General features: G+C 41.4%; 1 protein-coding gene across 5 annotated transcripts in view; it reads right to left on the bottom strand.

Moving 5' to 3' along the window:
* Nucleotides 1-19,137, bottom strand: part of APBB2 (amyloid beta precursor protein binding family B member 2) — a 247,786-nt gene that overhangs the window by 179,342 nt on the left and 49,307 nt on the right. For all 5 annotated transcript variants that reach the window (XM_056125526.1, XM_056125520.1, XM_056125522.1 and 2 more), the window contains exon 2: nt 3,431-3,500. In XM_056125526.1, the coding sequence (XP_055981501.1) occupies nt 3,431-3,449 (19 nt within the window). In that variant the 5' untranslated portion in view covers nt 3,450-3,500. The remainder of the gene's footprint in view (nt 1-3,430; nt 3,501-19,137) is intronic.

The raw sequence follows: 19,137 nt of genomic DNA, 5'->3' as shown, positions 1-19,137 counted from the left end.
AGCTGAAAGGACAACTTCACAGGCAGCTGCTCTCCTTTAAGAAACCCACCCCTGAGAATGAGAAGTAGTACAGTGGCTGGGGTGTAAGTCCAGCATGTGCCCAGGTTCAATTCTCACCGCCATAGAGCATAGTGGAGTACAACCTTAGAGGTCCCCAACCACCTCTGGGCATGGTCCTGCAGACTCACCCTGCTACTGGGGTGGCCAGTTATTCCCAGTACCGAAGGGTCTCAATTGAACTGCTCAATTGACCAAGAACTGCAGGTAGGGGGCCGGAGCAATAGCACAGTGGGTAGGGTATTTGCCTTGCACATGGCAGACCTGGGTTCGATCCCTGGCATCCCATATAGTCCCTCGAGTACCGCCAGGAGTGAAAGAACTGCAGGTAGGGCCCCCAACTTCCCAAGCACAGCTTGGGAGCCCCCCACACAACCTCCCTATCAAAAATTAAAAAGTCTTATTGGACAGTGAGATGCATATGCTATGACGGCTTGTCTTGTTAGGAGTACTGCAGGCAGAGGGCTCTAGGAGAAGGTGGGAGGGACGAGGGGAGAAGGTCAAGGATGGCTTCCTAGGACAGGGACAGTGGAGTCAGGTGTGGAAGGGCAAGTGGGAGCACATGAGTAAATGAGGAAGAGAAGACACTCCAGATGGGCCAACACCTGGGGTCCTGACGTCACCCCGACAGATGTGGCAGCTGCCTATGTTGGAAGCATATGCCAGAGACTGTGATTCATTCACCTAAGAATTAAAACTTCTGAAATAATTATGTGGGAACAGCCTGCACTTCTCCCAAACCTATTTCTCTGCTCAGGTTTTGAACAACTTTCATTGTTTCAAAGAGTCTCAAGGTCTTGACATGATGAATATCTCTTGAAATATAAACTTTAATACCAAGATTAATGAACATGGGGCATGATTTAAGTTTGAGAATATGGTTTACATATAAAAAATATCAGTGAGTTACAAAAAAAGGAATATACATTTGCTTGCACTGCTCCATAAACTAGGCCTCAAATCAATTTCTAAAGGGAAGAAATCAAGCAGTGGTCAAATGCTGAAACATGGGACTTTGGTTATTACTGGACTAGGTTGCAAGCTAAGCCCTTGGAGAAGAAACTCCTACTATAAAGTGGCATCTTTGATTTTGTTTCCTGGGGCCAAATCCAACAGTGTCCAGGGTTTCCTCCTGGCTCAGGGACTCATGGGAATCACTCCTGACAGTGTCCAGGGACTTCATGCAATGCCAGGGATCTAACCAGAGGTACAAGGCAGATGCTTTAACCCCTCAACTATCTCTCTGGCCTGGAAAGTTGTTTGCTTTCTTAAGGATCCTTTAGCCACAACTCTTGAGAGCTGCACAAGGAAACTTTATCTGTTACTGGGCCACTAGCTGGCACTTGAAAGTTCAAGAAAAAAAAAAAAGACAAAGCCCACTGAAAAATGGCACTGGAATAAAAATACTGCTTTCCAATAAAATGCTCACATTCTATAGCTACGGAGTTGATGGCAATAAAGATGGTTCTAGAAACCAAGTCTAAATAACAGTTTGATGATCTTAATTACAGTACTACCAAGGAACGAAACTATCTGAAAGCCAATAGGAAGAATAAATACATTTTAAGTATTGTGAAAATAAGAGATTTCTGAAAGTCACTTAATTAGTAGAGGGAACACGTTATTTATAAATTTGCCAGCCTTATTCAGAAAAAGCTCCTGACCTAAATCTATCTTAGCAATATAATCAAATATTTCAAATGCCAAAGAATTCCCAAAAGCAATCATTCTCACTATTTTAAAATGTATTTTTAAAAGGCCATCTGTGTTTCCTTTAATCTTTCAAATGTAATATATCAAATCAAATACATATTTACTAAAGGACTCTATTCCTTGTGCCCAAATTATCACAGCGTGGTTAAGTGACTTCAGAGAATCACATCTAATTTTCTAATTTTCCTATGTGAACTTAGGCCTCTCATATTGTTTTCAGATGTTTTAATAAAAAGACTATTTCCTGCCACTCACATACTTCTGCCAAGCTTACTGTTTATTTTATTTTGTTTAATTTTAGTTCTGTTAAAATTGCACAATGTTACATGAAAAAGACCTAAATATATGCAATCAGCTCAATTTCAGAATTTAGAACCAGTAATAACTTTTTGTACAATGGTTTAAATGCACTTATTCAAAAAGTCATAACAGGGATCAGAGAGATAGCACAGGGCTTACGGTGCTTGCCTTGCATCCCACTGACCCCATGACCCCATTGCCAGGGGTCATTCCTGGGCACAGAGTCAGGAAGTAGTCCCTAACCACTGCCAAGTGTGTCCCAATTCTCTTCCTCCCACCAAAAAACAAACAAATAAACAACTCTCCAAGGAAGACCTGGGTTGTTAGTTCAGCAGTTAAGACACTTCCTTTCCGGAAGCTGACACTAGTTCCATCGCTGGAACACGCGGTCCTCCAAGCATCTCTGGGTGCAGTTCTGGAGATTTCCCCACACTCCTGGCCCTGAAGACCCCTAAGCACCACCAGGGTGGCCCAGGCAAATCCTCAGCACTGCAGGGTCCTCACAGTAAACCACCAGTCTGGTGGAGAACTGCAGGGAGGGGCTGGGACTCCTGAGCCCCCTCCTTTCCCTGGACCCCGATAGATGAATAAATTATAAACTCAGAGTAGCTGAGTGGTATGTGTCCTAGCAAATCAGGAACTGATCCAGATCCTTTGTTGTATTGGGTTTCATTGAAAACATTATCTCAAAGGTTTGATCCTTATTATATTGCTGGGAGGAGAAGAATGAAATCCTATGCTACATTGTGTCAAGTCTAGCATCCATTATGACTCAAAGAAAGGAGCACAGAGTAAACTAAGGCAGTCTTCTTTAGATCTAAAATTAATAGCAGTCTAAATTAGGGCACACTCTTCTAAACAAACCCTACTTCATCTCAGCCGCTGCTTACAGACACTCCACACCAACACCCCCTTCGCTCACTTTTAACAGATCACAGGCTGTAATGTGTAATGCTAGATGGCAAATTTTGGCAGAGTTTTAATTTCCTGTTACAGTCAACTAAAACATCTTCAGATTATATTAATAGACACAGGCAATGAATACAGTGTGGTTCAATGGATTCCTCTATCTCACTGGAAACGATTCCTTCTTCTGTTACAAGAATGAAGGACAATAAACAGCCAACACTTGCTGATTTTGAAAATTTTTAAGTTTAACATCATTGTGACATATTTGATATGCCAAACACAGTAACAACAAGTCTCACAATGTTACTGGGCCCTCTTGAGCAAATCGATGAACAACGGGAGGACAGTGACAGTGAACATCATCAAAAAAATGATCTATCTCACATACCTATGTTAAAATTTTAATATTCAACAGCTTCTTTGCATTGAAACATATAAATGTGTATCTGACCTGGAAGTACTTCTGACATGGATTCCCCAGATGTCAGCAACAGTGCAGGAAACAAGTTATAAGCTGAAATCTGGAAAGAGAAAATCATATGAGAAATTAAAATTTCATAACAAAACATAAAATAAAAACCCTCATAGCATTGAAAACTCCTTCTAGAAGCCATTCAAATAATAAATGTTGGCGTGTAATGCTTAATTTTCTGTTTATAATGGTTATACAACTTTTGGCTAAAATTTGAATTCCTGCATATTCCCATTTCCCACAAACATTTCTTGCTTATTATGCCCTTACCAGTTTCAGTTCTTTCCCTACTTTCTTCCCCCCAATCCCCACCCCATTCCACACTCTGAAGTTAACTTTTTTATTAATCCACATAACACAGAAGTTAATAAGGTAAAAACTGGTACCTTTTACTATACACAAATTTAAACCTTCTGTTTAGAAAAACCACAATGGCTATCTACACAGTAAAAGCAAAAAGAAAAAAAAAAGAAAAAAGAAAAAGACCTGAAAAAACTTTAATACAAAGGAAAGCATAAAAGAGCTCTTAGTAGAAAGAGGAAAAAGTTCCTTCAAATTCTTAAGAAAAAACATGAACAAGCCAGTTGCAAAATAAGCAAAGAACAGACACAAGTCCCAGGAGTAGTACACATGTAACTAATCCTACTCGAAACAAACCCAAACACAAAAATCAGTTATAGCAATGTACTGGGTTTCCTCTGTTAGAAGGAAATAAAATAACAGACTTGAAAATATAACACAAGGATCCTGTAAATAGGAATTTTCAAATCTTGTTGGTGGAAATAAAAACTAGAAAAACTCTTTGAAGGGTCATTTAGAAATCACAGAAAATTCAGAATACAGAATATTTCTCAACAACTATTTCTAAGAATTCATTATGCATATCCATTCACGTAGATTCTATTGATCTAAAAGCCCAAGATCAGTAACAAGCAAACTGTTGTTCAGTGAAGAGTAGGATCATTAACTTGTGATATATCCATGGGATGGAAAATAATGTCACCATTAGGAAAATCTAAGTGGATCTATACAAACTGACTCCTGAAGAGCTTCAAAACAAATCCCTGAGAAGCAGACAACAGGCAAAGGATCAGACGGCCTGATCCAGTCTGACTAACTGCACTGCACTGTACTGCACTGTCCTCCCGTTGTTCATCAATTCACTCAAGTGGGCCCAGTAATGTCTCCATTGTGAGACTACACTTTTTAAAAATCCTTTTGGCTTTTAGAGGACACACCCTGAAGTGCTCAGGGGCTCAGAGGGTGCACAGGGGCCGCCAGGAATGGAAGCTGGTCAGCCTCATGCAGGGTCAGCACCCTGCACACTGGACCATCCCTCCAGGTTCTGACAAAGCATCTTAAAAGCACACATATTTATTATATAAGCACACATATTCACATATACTTTGCACAGAAAATGTCTTAAAAGAATGATGAAGAACTAAATGGTGAATTACAGGCTACCACATTAGATCCATAAAAGGCAAAACTGAAAACTGACCCTGTTTTCAAAGACTTGCTATCAGGAATGCCACATGGAATCATTTACTGCATTAATTCAAGTGCAGATAGTGTATGACTGCATCTCTATAAAGTATCCCTCCCCTCCCCCAAAAAAACCAGAAAAATATATTTATCTGAATAGAGAAGTTTATTGTGGAGGGCAGAAAAAGGGCAAGCCAGAACAAGTCTCTGGGCTCTAGGGTGTCCTGATGGGGCGGATGGGACAAGGCACCAAGCTGTACCCTCTGAGCTCATTTCTGTGTGCTTGGTCCCCTTTCAGGAGACATTACAAGAGAAAGTCAAATGCCAAGAGTCCTTCTCTTTCAAAAGCATCATTCAAACTGAGAGACTTGATGTTTGCAAAGACTAAATTCTAATTTAACCTTTCCAAACTAGTAACCTCTAATGGCCACTACTTCCAAAGTTTATGATTCAGATAATGACCCGACAACCTGGTCTCCTGGTTCACGGTACATTTTTAATTATATTTCCCCATGCAGTGGGTAAGGCTCATTACTCTGGCATAATAGAATAAGGGTGGGTTTGTTTGAAACTGTTCTGAAATAACAAGAGGTGAAGCTTCCTCCATGCTTCCCGCCTTCAACCTTATCTTTCTTGTCTCCTTAAAAGCGTTTCATAGCCCAATTTTCTTCCTTTTCTTAGTTTTCTTAAGTTAGAAGCAAGAACAGAGATAAGGTGATAGCTGTTTCAAAAAATAAAGCCAATAAGATACAGAGAAAGCAGAGTCACAGAAGTATTTTGAAAACTCTTGAATTAAAATCCTACACACTTTTTAGTGCAATAAGCCTTCAAAAGAAAAGCTTTTCCCCAATTAAAAAAATGGCCAACTTCTGTAATAACTAGACTTTCTGCTCTCACTTCATATTGATATGATCCATGTTTAATCCATCCTTGCCATTAGCCAGGCATTATGCTAAGAACACAATTCCCCTTGTCATAGAACATACAGGCTAGCAGGAGATACTGATATAAATTGCAGAATTAGTTTCTCTAAATAGTGTTTGAGTGGTATTTTCTAGAGAAAAATAACTTGGCTCTCTGAGAAGATATAATAAAGGAAAATGTGTAAGGGCAGAGTCAGGAAACAATGATAAAATGTTTGTGGCAATTTGGGGACTAAATAGGATTTAGTGAGGGAACCTTTGTAAAGTCCCTACAATGTGCAAGTCACTCCCTAGTCCTGGGATGAAGCCTAGATGTGCAGTTATTTTTCTCAAGGCTTATAGATACTGAGGAATCAATCTAATCTAGTAAACCAGCTTCTGAAGATGTAGATTAAGCATGAATTGATTTGATACAAACAGAGGTCGGAAAACACAAATGCACATAGGCATTGTTTTAAGAATAGTCTACGGGATACACTACAGAGATGCCACCGGACCCATCACCAGGCTGTTTCTTTCCGGACAACCCGGAGTGAGCAGGTGAGTTCCCCTCCCTGCCCCAACGAAGCCAGACCAGGCGGCCAAAAACCTGCTCAGGGCTGCTTTCCCACCAGCCTCACCCAGGAGTGAATCTATTCCTAAACCACACAGCAGCTACATCTCGTATTTTACACCACCAATATACCAAGAGTAAAGGTAAAGGTAAAGGCCCTCCCGTTGATCGTCAATTTGCTCAAGCGGGCCCAGTAACGTCTCCATTGGAGACTTTGTTGTTACTGTGTCTGGCATATCGAATACTCTCGGTAGCTTGCTGGGCTCTCCGATCGTATACCAAGAGTAGCACACAACATTTGATTGAGATTATAGTAGAAGGCAACCAATCTTAGGGGGAAATACATTTATACAAATACACAGATAATTACACAAGGCCCAACCTTTAACAACATGTTACTAATCTCGTATAGAAGGGCTTAATGGCTCCTGGATGAAATTCAACAGTCTTCACACACTATCCTCTGAGAAACCTTTTCTGTCTCATTTTTAGTGGCTTATGCATAACTAGCAATAGAATTTAAATTATTTTGTTTCTGCTTTGGGCGCAGGTTTTCGGGTTCAGGATGAAAATATGGTGGTAGGAAGGTGTGATGGTGGTGGGATTGATGTTCAAATATTAAATGCAATTAAATATTGTGAACAACTTTATAAAAATAAAATGAAAAAAGAATAATCTACAGCACTGAGATCCAATATGACAGCCACTAGGAACAATGTAGAACCCTGAACACAGAGAATGTGAGTGAGTACAGAAAAAAAGGACACTAAATATTTAACTTTAGTTAATTATTTGAATGTATTATTAATGATTATTTTAATTACTATCTCAATATAAATCTATAAATCAATAGTTGCCTTGTGGGAAATATTTAAGAATAGCTGAAAATTCCTGGGTTAGTTATTTTACTTTACTACCTCTAAATAGTCTGTAATCTATGGGCCTGGAGAGATACAGCAGGGGTGAAGGTGTTTGCCGTACGGATCCCGGGTTCCAACCCTGGCACAGCATATGGGCCCTGAGCACCACCAGGTTTGATTCCTGAGCACAGAGCCAAAAGGAAGCCCAGTCAGGTGCAACACAAACACCCACTCTCGACATAAATTAACCAAGTACACATCAAGTCAAGTACACATAAAATATTTCCAATGAAAATTCTGCATCGGAGTCAAGTGCTATAATAATAAAACACACCTATCTTCAGAGACTTAGTCTGAGGAATACATAAAAATATCTCACTAGTACTTTACAATTATTTATAACACATTAAAAAAAAAAGATACTGGACTGGAGCGATAGCACAGTTGGGTAGGGTGTTTGCCTTGCACACGGCCGACCCTGGTTCGATTCCCAGTATCCCATATGGTCCCCAGAGCACCGCTGGAAGTTAATTCCTAACTGAATGAGCCAGGAGTAACCCCTGAGCATCACCGGATGTGACCCAAAAAGCAAACAAAACAAACAAAATAAAAAAACAAAAAACAAACAAAAAAACAACTCAAAAGAACCCAAAGCTTGAATAAAAAAAGATATTGTTTTGGATATTCTGAGATAAAACATGCAACCAGGGCTCTGGAAACTGCCCCAGGGACCATATGCTAGCTTTTCTTTTTCTTTCATGGTTTCCTAAGCAGTACCTGGAGTAAACTCTGTGAACAACCCAAGGGCAGTACCTAAGCACTGCCAGGGAAACGCTCCCCACCCTGCAAAACAAACAACCAACAAAAACATCTAACATTAATTTTACTTTTTAAGAAATGTGGCTACCAGATGATACTGGTGAGTGGTACAACCATCTACCCTAAACACAGGCTCAACAAAACTGAAAACATGAGTTCTCAGCTGCAACCACTGAAACTCTGTAATGTGCCTGTCAAGGTGACAGGCCAGGTTGGAATGAGCGGGGAACAGGTGGAGGGAAGTTGACAAAGGTGGAGGGATTGGGTTGAAATATATGCCCAAAACCCAACTATCAATAATTTTGCAATTACAGAGCTTTAATTTGAAAAAAAAAATCTTGGCTACCAGAAAACGCTGGATCATGTATGTAGCTCACAGGCTAGTTCACCTGGGTAAGCTGGGAGTGAAGGGGCAGGGCACTAGAGCATAGGATGAATTTAACTGGTTGTTTTTAAACCCTCCTAACTGGTTTCCACTCAAACCGTTCACAGATTACCAGGTGCAGGGAGAGCCGGGGACAAGTCAAGAAAAGAAGTCCCCCCCCCCCACCACGTTCAGAGTTGCCTAACTGGGGCTTTCTCTGTCCAGATGGAGAGTAACCTCTTTTCTTTGGTCCTTCACCTACGTCCAGACAAATGGCAGGCCATCAGATGATCTCACCCACGTGGGCAGGGCAGTGACCGGAGACCAAGGCAAGGCAAGGGGTCAGAGCCTCTTTGGGTTATGGCCCTAAGGAGGCCCAGTGACAGATCCCAGAGCAGTGGCCCCAGCAAGGGAACACAGGGGACAGAGTTCCGGCTGCAGATTCCAGACCAGGAGCACACACAGCAGACAGAGAATAGCACAGGGATAAGACTAGGATGTCACAATTTGGATTGGGCATCAAGGGATAGGCCGAGTGACATCACTCAGCAGTAAAAAGGTTGAACACTGAGACCACCTACTTCCCCGGCACCATCAGCTGACTTCGCAGCACCTGGAGCCTCACAGGCCAATCTTTCACACACTTAACAACATACTGGCACAGGAATCAATCCACTTCTGTGGTAACAGGAAATATGGATTTGAAACCTCACCTTGATCAAAAATATTACCTACTCTTTGCATAAAAGCAAGGACAAGGAGAAAGGCTCCCTCGGCCCTAAAGCTAGAGGTTGGCCAGTGCTTGCAGCAAGAGCTTTTGTTCCCATAAAAAACACACACCGAGTTCAAAGACACCCAGAAGCAAAGGAGGTCACTGCTGGCCCCACAAGAACACTCTGGTGATTCCAAAACAAAGAATCCAGCCACCGAAGGGAAATGGTTCAGCAAAAAAAGTATCCCTTCTGCAGCCTTTTCATGTGTCCCAGAATGGAAATCCAAATCCAGCCCGTAGACATGACTCAGTGGCAGCACTGCAGGAGTTTAAGGAAAGTCCAGAGAAGCATACCCTATCAGGAGCCACCAGGGCACTTTTAACAGCACCGCTGGCAGCCCACACTGCAATGTGGATTAATTAACACAGATTGCAGTGCATGCACGCCACATTTTTAAGTTACTGAGAGACTAAAAAAATGACACACCACCTTTTATCTGGCACCGAACATACCACAGGCTTTTTTTTGATGGGGAGGGGCCACATCTGGTGGTGCTCTTCTGGCTCTGCGCTCAGGAATATACTCGTGGTATATGACGTCATCCTTTTTTGTTTTTTGCTTTTTGGGGGTCACACCTGGCAATGCACAGGGGTTACTCCTGGCTCTGCACAGGAAGTACTCCTGGCAGTGCTCAGGGGTACATATGGAATGCTGGGAATCGAATGCGGGTTGGACGCATGCAAGGCAAATGCCCTACCACTGTACTATCACTTCAGCCCCTATGTAAGGTCACCACATGGGGCCATCTGGGATGCTGGGGATCAAATCTGGGCTGGCCACATGCAAGGCAAATCCACACCTGCTGTATTATTGCTCCAGCCTCCACATACCATATACTTTTAAATGATATAATATACTTTTAAGTGATACCCAAGACAGGTGAGAGATAAGTGAATTTCCCAATCTTTCCAAATACAGCTGAAAGCACAAAGGCAGACATTCTTCCCAATTCACCTCTGTGTCTTACCCAGTCTCTAGACCTTCAGTTCTTTCTCACAGTTCTAGAACTGCAGCCCAGGACTCAAAGAAACCACCTTCCAACACCGCCTCTCGACTCTATCTTTCCCCTCTTCACATGCCAGTTAAGACAACTCTATTTCCAGTGACTGGCTTATCCCCAAACCTCCAGAATAAAGTTCTTTCAGCCATTGATAATCCAATACCCATTGGATCCTAGAACCTCTCAAATCTTCCATGGTCTTCAAGTAGCTACTTTTCTGAAAATTCAAGCCTAGTGCAATCAAGTCTAGGGATACAACCTCAGTTCTAAGAAATATTTTGAACTACCCTGGGGTGAATGCAACCAATTTACACATATTGGTTCCAGAAAAGGAGAAACAGCGTGAGAAATATACGTGGATAAACAAACTCTCAGATTCAAGGTTGTGAGAAACGCTTATCAGCTGCTCATCGTCATGAGCCTCAGTGAGCAGCTATAAACAGAGACACAAAGAGGCATGTACTAAGTGGGAAAGCCAGAGATCAGGATCTGCACTGCTCTCAACTGCAACATGGTACACAAAGTTAAGGAAAAATTATATTAAATGTGACTGTCTTACATTTCCGTTTCCAGTTCTGGAGTATAGATTTTATGTCAAAGTCACAAAAAGTTAATTTACATTTAGAACTTCTAGGCTCAGATCATTATAATGGTGCTATCTATTTACACCCATACTTGGCATGGCACTAGAAAGCTTCACAGAGTAAGACGTGCTTTGTTACACAAGGTTTTCCTGGATACTGCAAGACATGTATCATCCTCCACTTCCAAATTACAAGGTGTGAAATTTTCACTCATTCTGGGGATGGGTTTCCAAAATCAGAAAAGTTAGTAACAAACTTATTTCTAAAATTTCTTTCAGGGGCCAGAGAAATGGTATAGGACGTAAGGTACTTGCCTTACACAAAGCTGACCCCAACCCAATCTCTGGCACCATGTATGGGCCCCTGAGCACTTCCAGGAGTAATTCCTGAGCAAAGAGCCAGGAAGAAGCCCTGAGTCCAGCCAGGTGTGCCACCTGGGGGGAAAATAAACCCCTTTCAATGGCTTATATAAAGTAAAGTAAAGTAAAGGCCCTCCCGTTGATCGTCGATTTGCTCGAGCAGGCCCAGTAACGTCTCCATTGGAGACTTTGTTGTTACTGTGTCTGGCATATCGAATACTCTCGGTAGCTTGCCGGGCTCTCCGAGAGGAGCGGAGGAATCGAACTCGGGTCGGCCATGTTGGCTGCGTGCAAGGCAGACGCCCTACCCGCTGTGCTATATAGTACTATGTAAAAAGCTGTTTCTCTTAAGCAACTAAAGTACTGTGCTGTTATGATGTGCTCATAATAAAAAGTATTTAAATAAGTGTAGGTACATCAAATTTATCTGTATATACATACTCAAACTTATGCCTTTTTTATTTCAGCATTTTTAATTTCCACATCAAAGGGGATACAGGTATGGCATATAATATTACTTTCAATAAATTATTTTTAACTTTTGTATTTCTGAGTCACAGTCAATGGTGCTCAGGGCTTACTCCTTACTTTGTGCAAGCAAGAGTCCTACCCACCACATAATTTCTTTTTGTCCCAATTATTAACTTTTTTTTAAAAAAAGATATTGATTACTAGGAACAATTCTTATCAAATGCATACCTAGGTACTGAATAGCCAGTGTTAAAAATCAGTATTCAAGGGCCGGAGTTATGGTACAGTGGGTAGGATGCTTGCCTTGCATGTTGCTGGTCCAGGTGTGATCCCTGGCATCTCCATATTGACCCCCAAGTCAGCCAGGAATGATTCCTGAACAGAGAGCTCAGGTAATCCCTGAGCACTAGCGGATGTGGCCTCCAAATATATAAACACAAAAATATCAATACTTATGGCTGGAAGGATCGAGTACAGGGGCTCTGTACATTGGAGTACAGATCCAATTCCCAGCATCATTTCTGGGCACAGAGCCAGGAATAGACCCTGAGTAACATCAGGTTCACTCCCCTTCCCCCCCCCCACACACACATATCAGTATACTGCAGTATCCTAAATTTATGACATATATATTTTAATAGGGTGGTGGCATCAAAAGAAACAAGGATGAAAACTATCTCTAATGTCTAGGTCTTTTATTTGGCGGGGAGGAGCTGGGTATTCCTGACTCTGTGCTCAGGGGTCATTTTGTCTTAGAAAAAAGATGTTGATTTGCGATTCAAGCTTTTTATCTTTTTTGGGGGGGCATTCTTGGCAATTCTCAGGGGTCACTCCTGACTCTGCTACTCAGGGATTACTCCTGGCAGTGCTTGGGAGAATATTAAAGATGCTGGGGCTAGAAGCTGTGAGTTGTATGTCAGGCAAGCACCCTCCCTTCTGCTTGCTCTCCAGCTCGGGAGCTCTTTATCTTCACCAATTCACTGTTCCCAAAGCCAGATTCTAAAACCATTTCTAATAATACTACAAAGAAAAATATGCCCAGACAGGGAAAAACTTGTTTATTGAAATCTATCCTGAGGAAACTGCAACCACCATAGAAGACACATTTTCTTGTAAGGAACAGACATAACAATAAATATCGATTGTTCCATTTACGAGTTATCATTATAACCCTTAACAAGAAATTTAAGTGAACAAGAGTTTTGCCCACAGAACTAGCTGACATCCATTTTTTCCTATTTCCAAGGCATAATACCTGCTGTGGAGAAGAACTTGTCAATGTTTAATGTTTCTAAGAAGAAGGTTTAAAACTGACTGTATGGAGCTGAGGATGTGGCGTGAATGTCCACTGGGTCTTTGTAGTCTCTCCCCAACTGAATACGGACTAGTGCCGGGATTAGCTTTGGTCAACAGGGCTGGAATGGCACAGAAAGTCAAAAAGCCTGGACCTATTCCCTGTCTCCTGCAAAAATGATATGGTTCATGCTACTGCCACAGGAAGTGGCAACCCACTGCTAAGATGCGATGCACGGAAGGAGTGCTGAATCCTCTTCTGAGCAAGTGCCATTGTGTAAGATGCAAATCAGACCACACCATGACAATGACAATTTTTCTAATCTGCTGTTAGGACTAAATCAGAAACAAGTTAAAAGCCCATCAGCTAGGAACGTGATTGAAGTTTCATATCTATATACAGGATACTATACAGTATTTAAAAGTGTGGGTGTTCTGTATTTCATTACAAAAAAAAATTTCTACCAGAGCCGATGCAACGGTACAAAGATTAAGGGACTTGCCTAGCATGTGGTTGCAACTAAGACACTCATTTAAATCCCAGAACCACATGTTTCCCTTGAACTCCACTAGCTGTGCTCCCCTGCCTGAAACATTTACTGTGACTGAATGAAAAAACTAGCTATGCATTAGTGTGATGAGTTTAAGCTAATTTCTGTAAGTTTGAAGATGAACACAAAAACAAGTAGAATAAAGGCAGCATGTGGTATCCTTATTTATACATTTAAGAAATATTTTTATGGTGAGCAAAAGAAATTTAGAAAATTACACAGAACAAATATCTTAATAATTATTATTTTTTTAAAAAGTAACTACTATTCAAGAAAGAACTCTGCCAGCCACCCCCGATGGCCATCCTTGATTTTTCTTTTTCTCCCAAAGTAAACAAACTTCAACACACAACAATAACTTCATGACCTTCCTTTATGATTTCCTTAGCTTAGTGTAAAACCTAGTTAACAGTTTGGTCTTAGCCACTTTTTAAAGAGTGCTGTATCCTTTTCCTATTTTGTGTTTTGGGCAGGGCAACACCTGGCGGTGCTCAGGCACTACTCCTCCCTCTGGCTAGGGGTCAGTCTGGCAGTGGGGGGGGGGGGGGGTGCTAGCAGCAAAAAGCATGCAATCAGACTAGTGACTTATCTCTCTGGCTTCAAATTTGACATTTTCCCATTGCAACTCATCTCTATTCCCACTCTAATTTTTCTTTTTTTTTTTGCTTTTGGGGTCACACCCAGCAATACTCAGGGGTTACTCCTGGCTTTGCACTCAGAAATTATTCCTGGCGGTGCTTGGGGGACCATATGGGATGCCGGGGATCGAACCTGGGTGGGCCACGTGCAAGGCAGATGCCATACCCGCTGTACTATCGCTCCGGCCCCTCCCACTCTCATTTTTCTTTCAGACTACTCATTGTAGAATCTGGGCCCATGGAGGAAGAGTGGGGGTTCTGCTCATTATAGTACATCATTTAGGGTACAGCTGATTATTTCTTCACCCACTGAATGTCCTGCAAATTGGCAGCTGGAACCCAGAGGTTGAAAAATACTGAGATTCAATCCATTTGATGGTCTGACATTTTGTTAAGAAAGTTCATGATAGATACCAAGTTCTGATTCATTTAAAAATGTATTTTCGGGGCTGGAGCAATGGCACAGCGGGTAGGGCATTTGCCTTGCACGCGGCCAACCCGGGTTCAATTCTCAGCATCCCATATGGTCCCCCAAGCACCGCCAGGATGATTCCTGAGTGCAGAGCCAGGAGTAACCCCCGAACATCACTGGGTATGACCCAAAAAAGCAAAAAAAGAAAAGTATTATTATTTAAAAAATCTTAGGCACATGGTTTACAATCGTTTTAATATTGTGCTTGAAGCATAACACAATCCAGCACCACATCCCCCTCCCAGAGTGCCCATTTCCCTCTACCACTGTCCCAGTGTCCCCCCAACCATCCTAATCCTAATGCCCCCCCACCCCCATCAATGCCCTGTGCTCAGCTTCCTAATGATGCCCAGTTCTAAGTATCTATTGCTTTGGGGCATTTGTTATACTCCTATGTGTTTCTTTACATCTCCTATATGAGAGATAATTCTGTGTCTTTGCTTCTCCTTCTGACTAGCTTCATTCAGCGTGATACTCTCCAGAGCCATTTATGTAGCAGCAAATCTTCTCTCATAGTCAAACAGTACTCCACTGTGTATACATACCACAGTTTCTTTACCTAGGAACCCATCGTTGTAGACTTGGGTTGCTTCCAGATTTTGGCAACTGTGAGCAGTGCAGGTGAGCTAGTCACTGCCATTCAATGTCTATATCCAACAAATTAATGGCGACATTCTCTCTCTCCCTTAATTAACACCAAGTAGAAAAAGTTAACAGATGCTTCCAGTCATCTATCAGATGGTAATCCTGTGGTATCATCTCTATAAGGAATAATATCAGGTATTATAAGGAATAATATCAGGTATTATAATAATATCAGGTATAACAAACAATACTTGATTATTTCAAGATTACTTTTGAGATAATATAATGGTGTTCCATTTAATTTCAGAGGGTCTCAGTAACTTGTTTTTCAGATAATCAGTCCTCACTGACATAAAGATGTTTGAAATTCTTGATCTTGAAGTTCAAATATCCAACCTCTTCAAATAGATTTCAGAGTCCTTGAGACAGGACCCTTAGCTGTCCTGGGTTCACCTTCTATCTTGGGAATAGCTCAGGGGAATAACATTTCCTCCCCTTATTTCAGGCATGGTAAGTAAAGGTTGCTGTTTTTTAGATTTGCACTTGGTTTTAGCCAAAAGACCAAGACACAATTGTTCTTTACATCAGAAGGATAATTCTGCTAGACATAAGAAGTAAGAATTCCCATTTTCCTTATTATTTTATGCTAAAAAGTTTCTGTCTGAAAGAATACAAATAATCAAATTTCCTTATTGGTATTTTTTTTGTCTAGATGCCCAAATGATTTTTACTCTTTAATATAGTAATTTTACTGGCATATCTTGGTATTGGCCATTCTAAATAAGTATTATAAAATATTAACTCTTTAAAAAAAAGCAGCACAAATGTTTTTTTCATAATTTTTTCTTAAAATACAGTGTTTCTATATTCCGTGCTGTGATTTCCTTCTCCTTTTATCATATTTTGAATCCTTTTGCCTATCTTACAATATATTACACCATTTCCCAAATCTTTTTTTCATTTCCTTTTCCTTTTTAACTCTTTTCTCTCTTTTTCACAATCAGTACTTTTCAGGGAAATATTTATGTTCATTTAATTTTGTGCCCATCTTGAGAGCTTATTTCTAAAATGAATTTTTATTTCTAATTCTTGACATATGGCGTCGTATGCCTGAGATTCCTCTAATTCACGAGTATGCTCTTGTTTCAAGTCTTATGTAATCTTTAAATCTCTTTAATCTTTTTAAGCATTATATTACAATTCAGTCTTTCAATGTGGGGCCAGAGCAGCAGTCCAACAGGCAGGGAACTTGCCTTCATGCGATATATACCCAGTTTTGATTCCTGGCACCACATAGGGTACCCTGAGCCCACCAAGAGTGATCCCTGGTGCAGAGTCAGGAGTAAGCCCTGAGCACAGCTGGATGTAAGACAGCCCCCACCCCCCAAAAAAAATTTTTTTCACTGTGTTTTTGACATGTGTCCAGTGTAACAGTATATGCTATTCCATTTTGAATTTTGAATTTTATTTATTTATTTATGGGATTGGAGGCTGTACATGCCACTGCTCAGGAGGCCATACATGCCACTGCTCAGGGCTTACTCCTGGCTCTACTATTGAGGATCACTCCCAGCAGTTCTCGGGGGATTAAACCTGGGTGGGTCATATGCAAAGCAAATGCCCTACCCAATACTATCTCTCTGGTCCCCTCTTCCATTTTTAAAACAGTAACTTTGAATCATATTCATCTTGTTAATATTCTACATTTATACTAAGTTTTATAAAGTACAGAGTACTAGTAGGATGATTCTCATAAAAACTTTCTCTTGAAAGGAATAAGAATCATATTTTTTAAATTATGCAATTCACGATCACGATCATCCTGTTGTTCGTCGATTGTCTCGAGCGGGCACCAGTAACATCTCCTTCTACCTAACCCTGAGATTTTAAAAGAGCCATTTCAAGGCTCTTTCAGGATTAGGAGGATGAGACCCACCCATCATTGTTACTGGTATTTGGCATATTGAGTACAACACGGGAAGTTTGCCAGACTCTGCCGTGCGGGCAGTATACTTTTTGTAGCCTGCCAGGTTCTCCAAAGGAAAGATAATAAGATGTCACACGGCCACAAATGTGACCGCGCACTTTATAGTCTCTGTGTCTTGGCCATTGATGGGACCAACCTGGCACTGTTGGCAGCTGGTGGGTGTGACGCCTACCTACTGGAAGATGGGGGGTCTGGGTGGAGAAGGCCCAGTCCCAATCCGAGTAGGCTTGGAGACCTCAGCCCCAGGACCTGCATGCCTGGGTTCCTCTGCCAGTTCTTTCATGCATGAAGCCCATCCGGACGTGTGGAGAATGGTCCCAGCATGGTCGTGGCTGGTTCCGGAGGTCCTCAGCTGCTGGGGCTCTGCTCGGGGCGGGGGGTGGGGGTGGGGAGAGAAACTCAACCCTCCCCCCTCCAAGGGGCCCCAGTGCAATTCACAAAAGTGAAAATAAATCATTAGAAAAATATAAAATTTATATAATAACTTTTTAATTGAGTCACCATGAAATATAGTTATAAGCTTTCATGTCTGAATTTCAATACAATGATCAAACACCCATCCCTCCACCAGTGCACATTCTCCATCATCAATATACCCAGTATACCCCTCCTTTCCAATGCTCCCCCTGCCTCCATGGCAGACAGTTTCCCCCATATCTCTCTCTACTTTTGGGCATTATGGTTTGCAATACAGATACTGAAAGGTTATTATATTCGGTTCTTTATCAACTTTCAACACACATCTCCCATCCCGAACAATTCCTCCAAAAATCATTGTCTTAGTGATCCCTTCTCTATTCCAGCTGCCTTCTCCCCCAGCTCATGAGATAGGCTTCCAACTATGGGGCAACATTCCTGGCCCTTGTGTCTACTGTCCTTGGGTGTCAGTCTCATATTATGTTATTTTATATATATAATAATATTTACCATCCTCCCCTATATAAGTTCCATAAGGATGGGGATTAGGCTCCCTTCTTCAATGTATCCTTACTGCCTGGCACATGGCAGATGTTTAACAAGCAGTTTATAAGGAATGAATAGAAAAGTTCACCAAAACACTAACAGCAGTAATCTCTGGATGGCAAGATTTAGAAAAAATCTCTTCTATTTTTTTATATGTGACTGATTTGTATTATTGGGAGTGAAACAACCAGCTTGTACCTGAAGCTAGAACTATACATCATCAGATACATTTTAAAATAAACTAAGGAACTGCCCAATACCACTGACTATGTCTTCAACCCTTTAATGAGATAAAAGGTGAAACATTTGAGTTTTACTAAAAAAGAGCAGGTTCAGAGTTTGTGAAGATGGACAAGAACACTATCTGCTTTGCATGCTAGACTAGATGAATTTTAAGCTGCAGCTCAGAAAACATGTTAACGGCACTTTTCATGGGGAGAGGAAAGAACTTAAAAAAGCAAAGAACCCTGTTTGGGCTCTCTACAGAGAACAGCTCACAATGCCCACAATTTATGAACAAAGATAATATCTTTTCATAAACTCAGCATGCTGAGCCATCCCAAATACAACTGAGATATGCCGATGGCAGGGACAGAGAGCACCCAACAGAATCACCCCAAACACAAATGAAATGAAGCTTTCATTTGCTTAACTGGGCCTTCATAGATCCATTAGAGAAAACATAAGCAATGAACTGCCCCATAAAGCAGATGGCCTGCTCCAGTCTTTGCTTGCTTGCTTTCCTCCTTCTTTTCTCCCCCCTCCCCCTGTCCCTCCCCCATCCCCCTCCTGATAATTAAAGGAAAGGATAAGGATCTTGCTAAATTGGCCAAAGAAAATGATTTCATATGAAACAGAATGCAGGCGATTCTAAAGAAAGATTTCCAGTGTCCCCAGAAGCTGACACAGGTCATTTGGTAGCACCTACATCACTGAGAGAAGCCATTCCAAGGGCAATTACAGCCTACATATTATGGAATATGCTGGCGGGTGCTCCGAACCAAGA

The sequence above is a fragment of the Sorex fumeus genome, unplaced genomic scaffold (genome assembly GCF_029834395.1).
Source record: "Sorex fumeus unplaced genomic scaffold, SorFum_2.1 ptg000055l, whole genome shotgun sequence".
Lineage (NCBI taxonomy): Eukaryota > Metazoa > Chordata > Mammalia > Eulipotyphla > Soricidae > Sorex > Sorex fumeus.
Note: the sequence above shows the minus strand (reverse complement) of the source record. Positions and strands in the feature narration are given on the sequence as shown.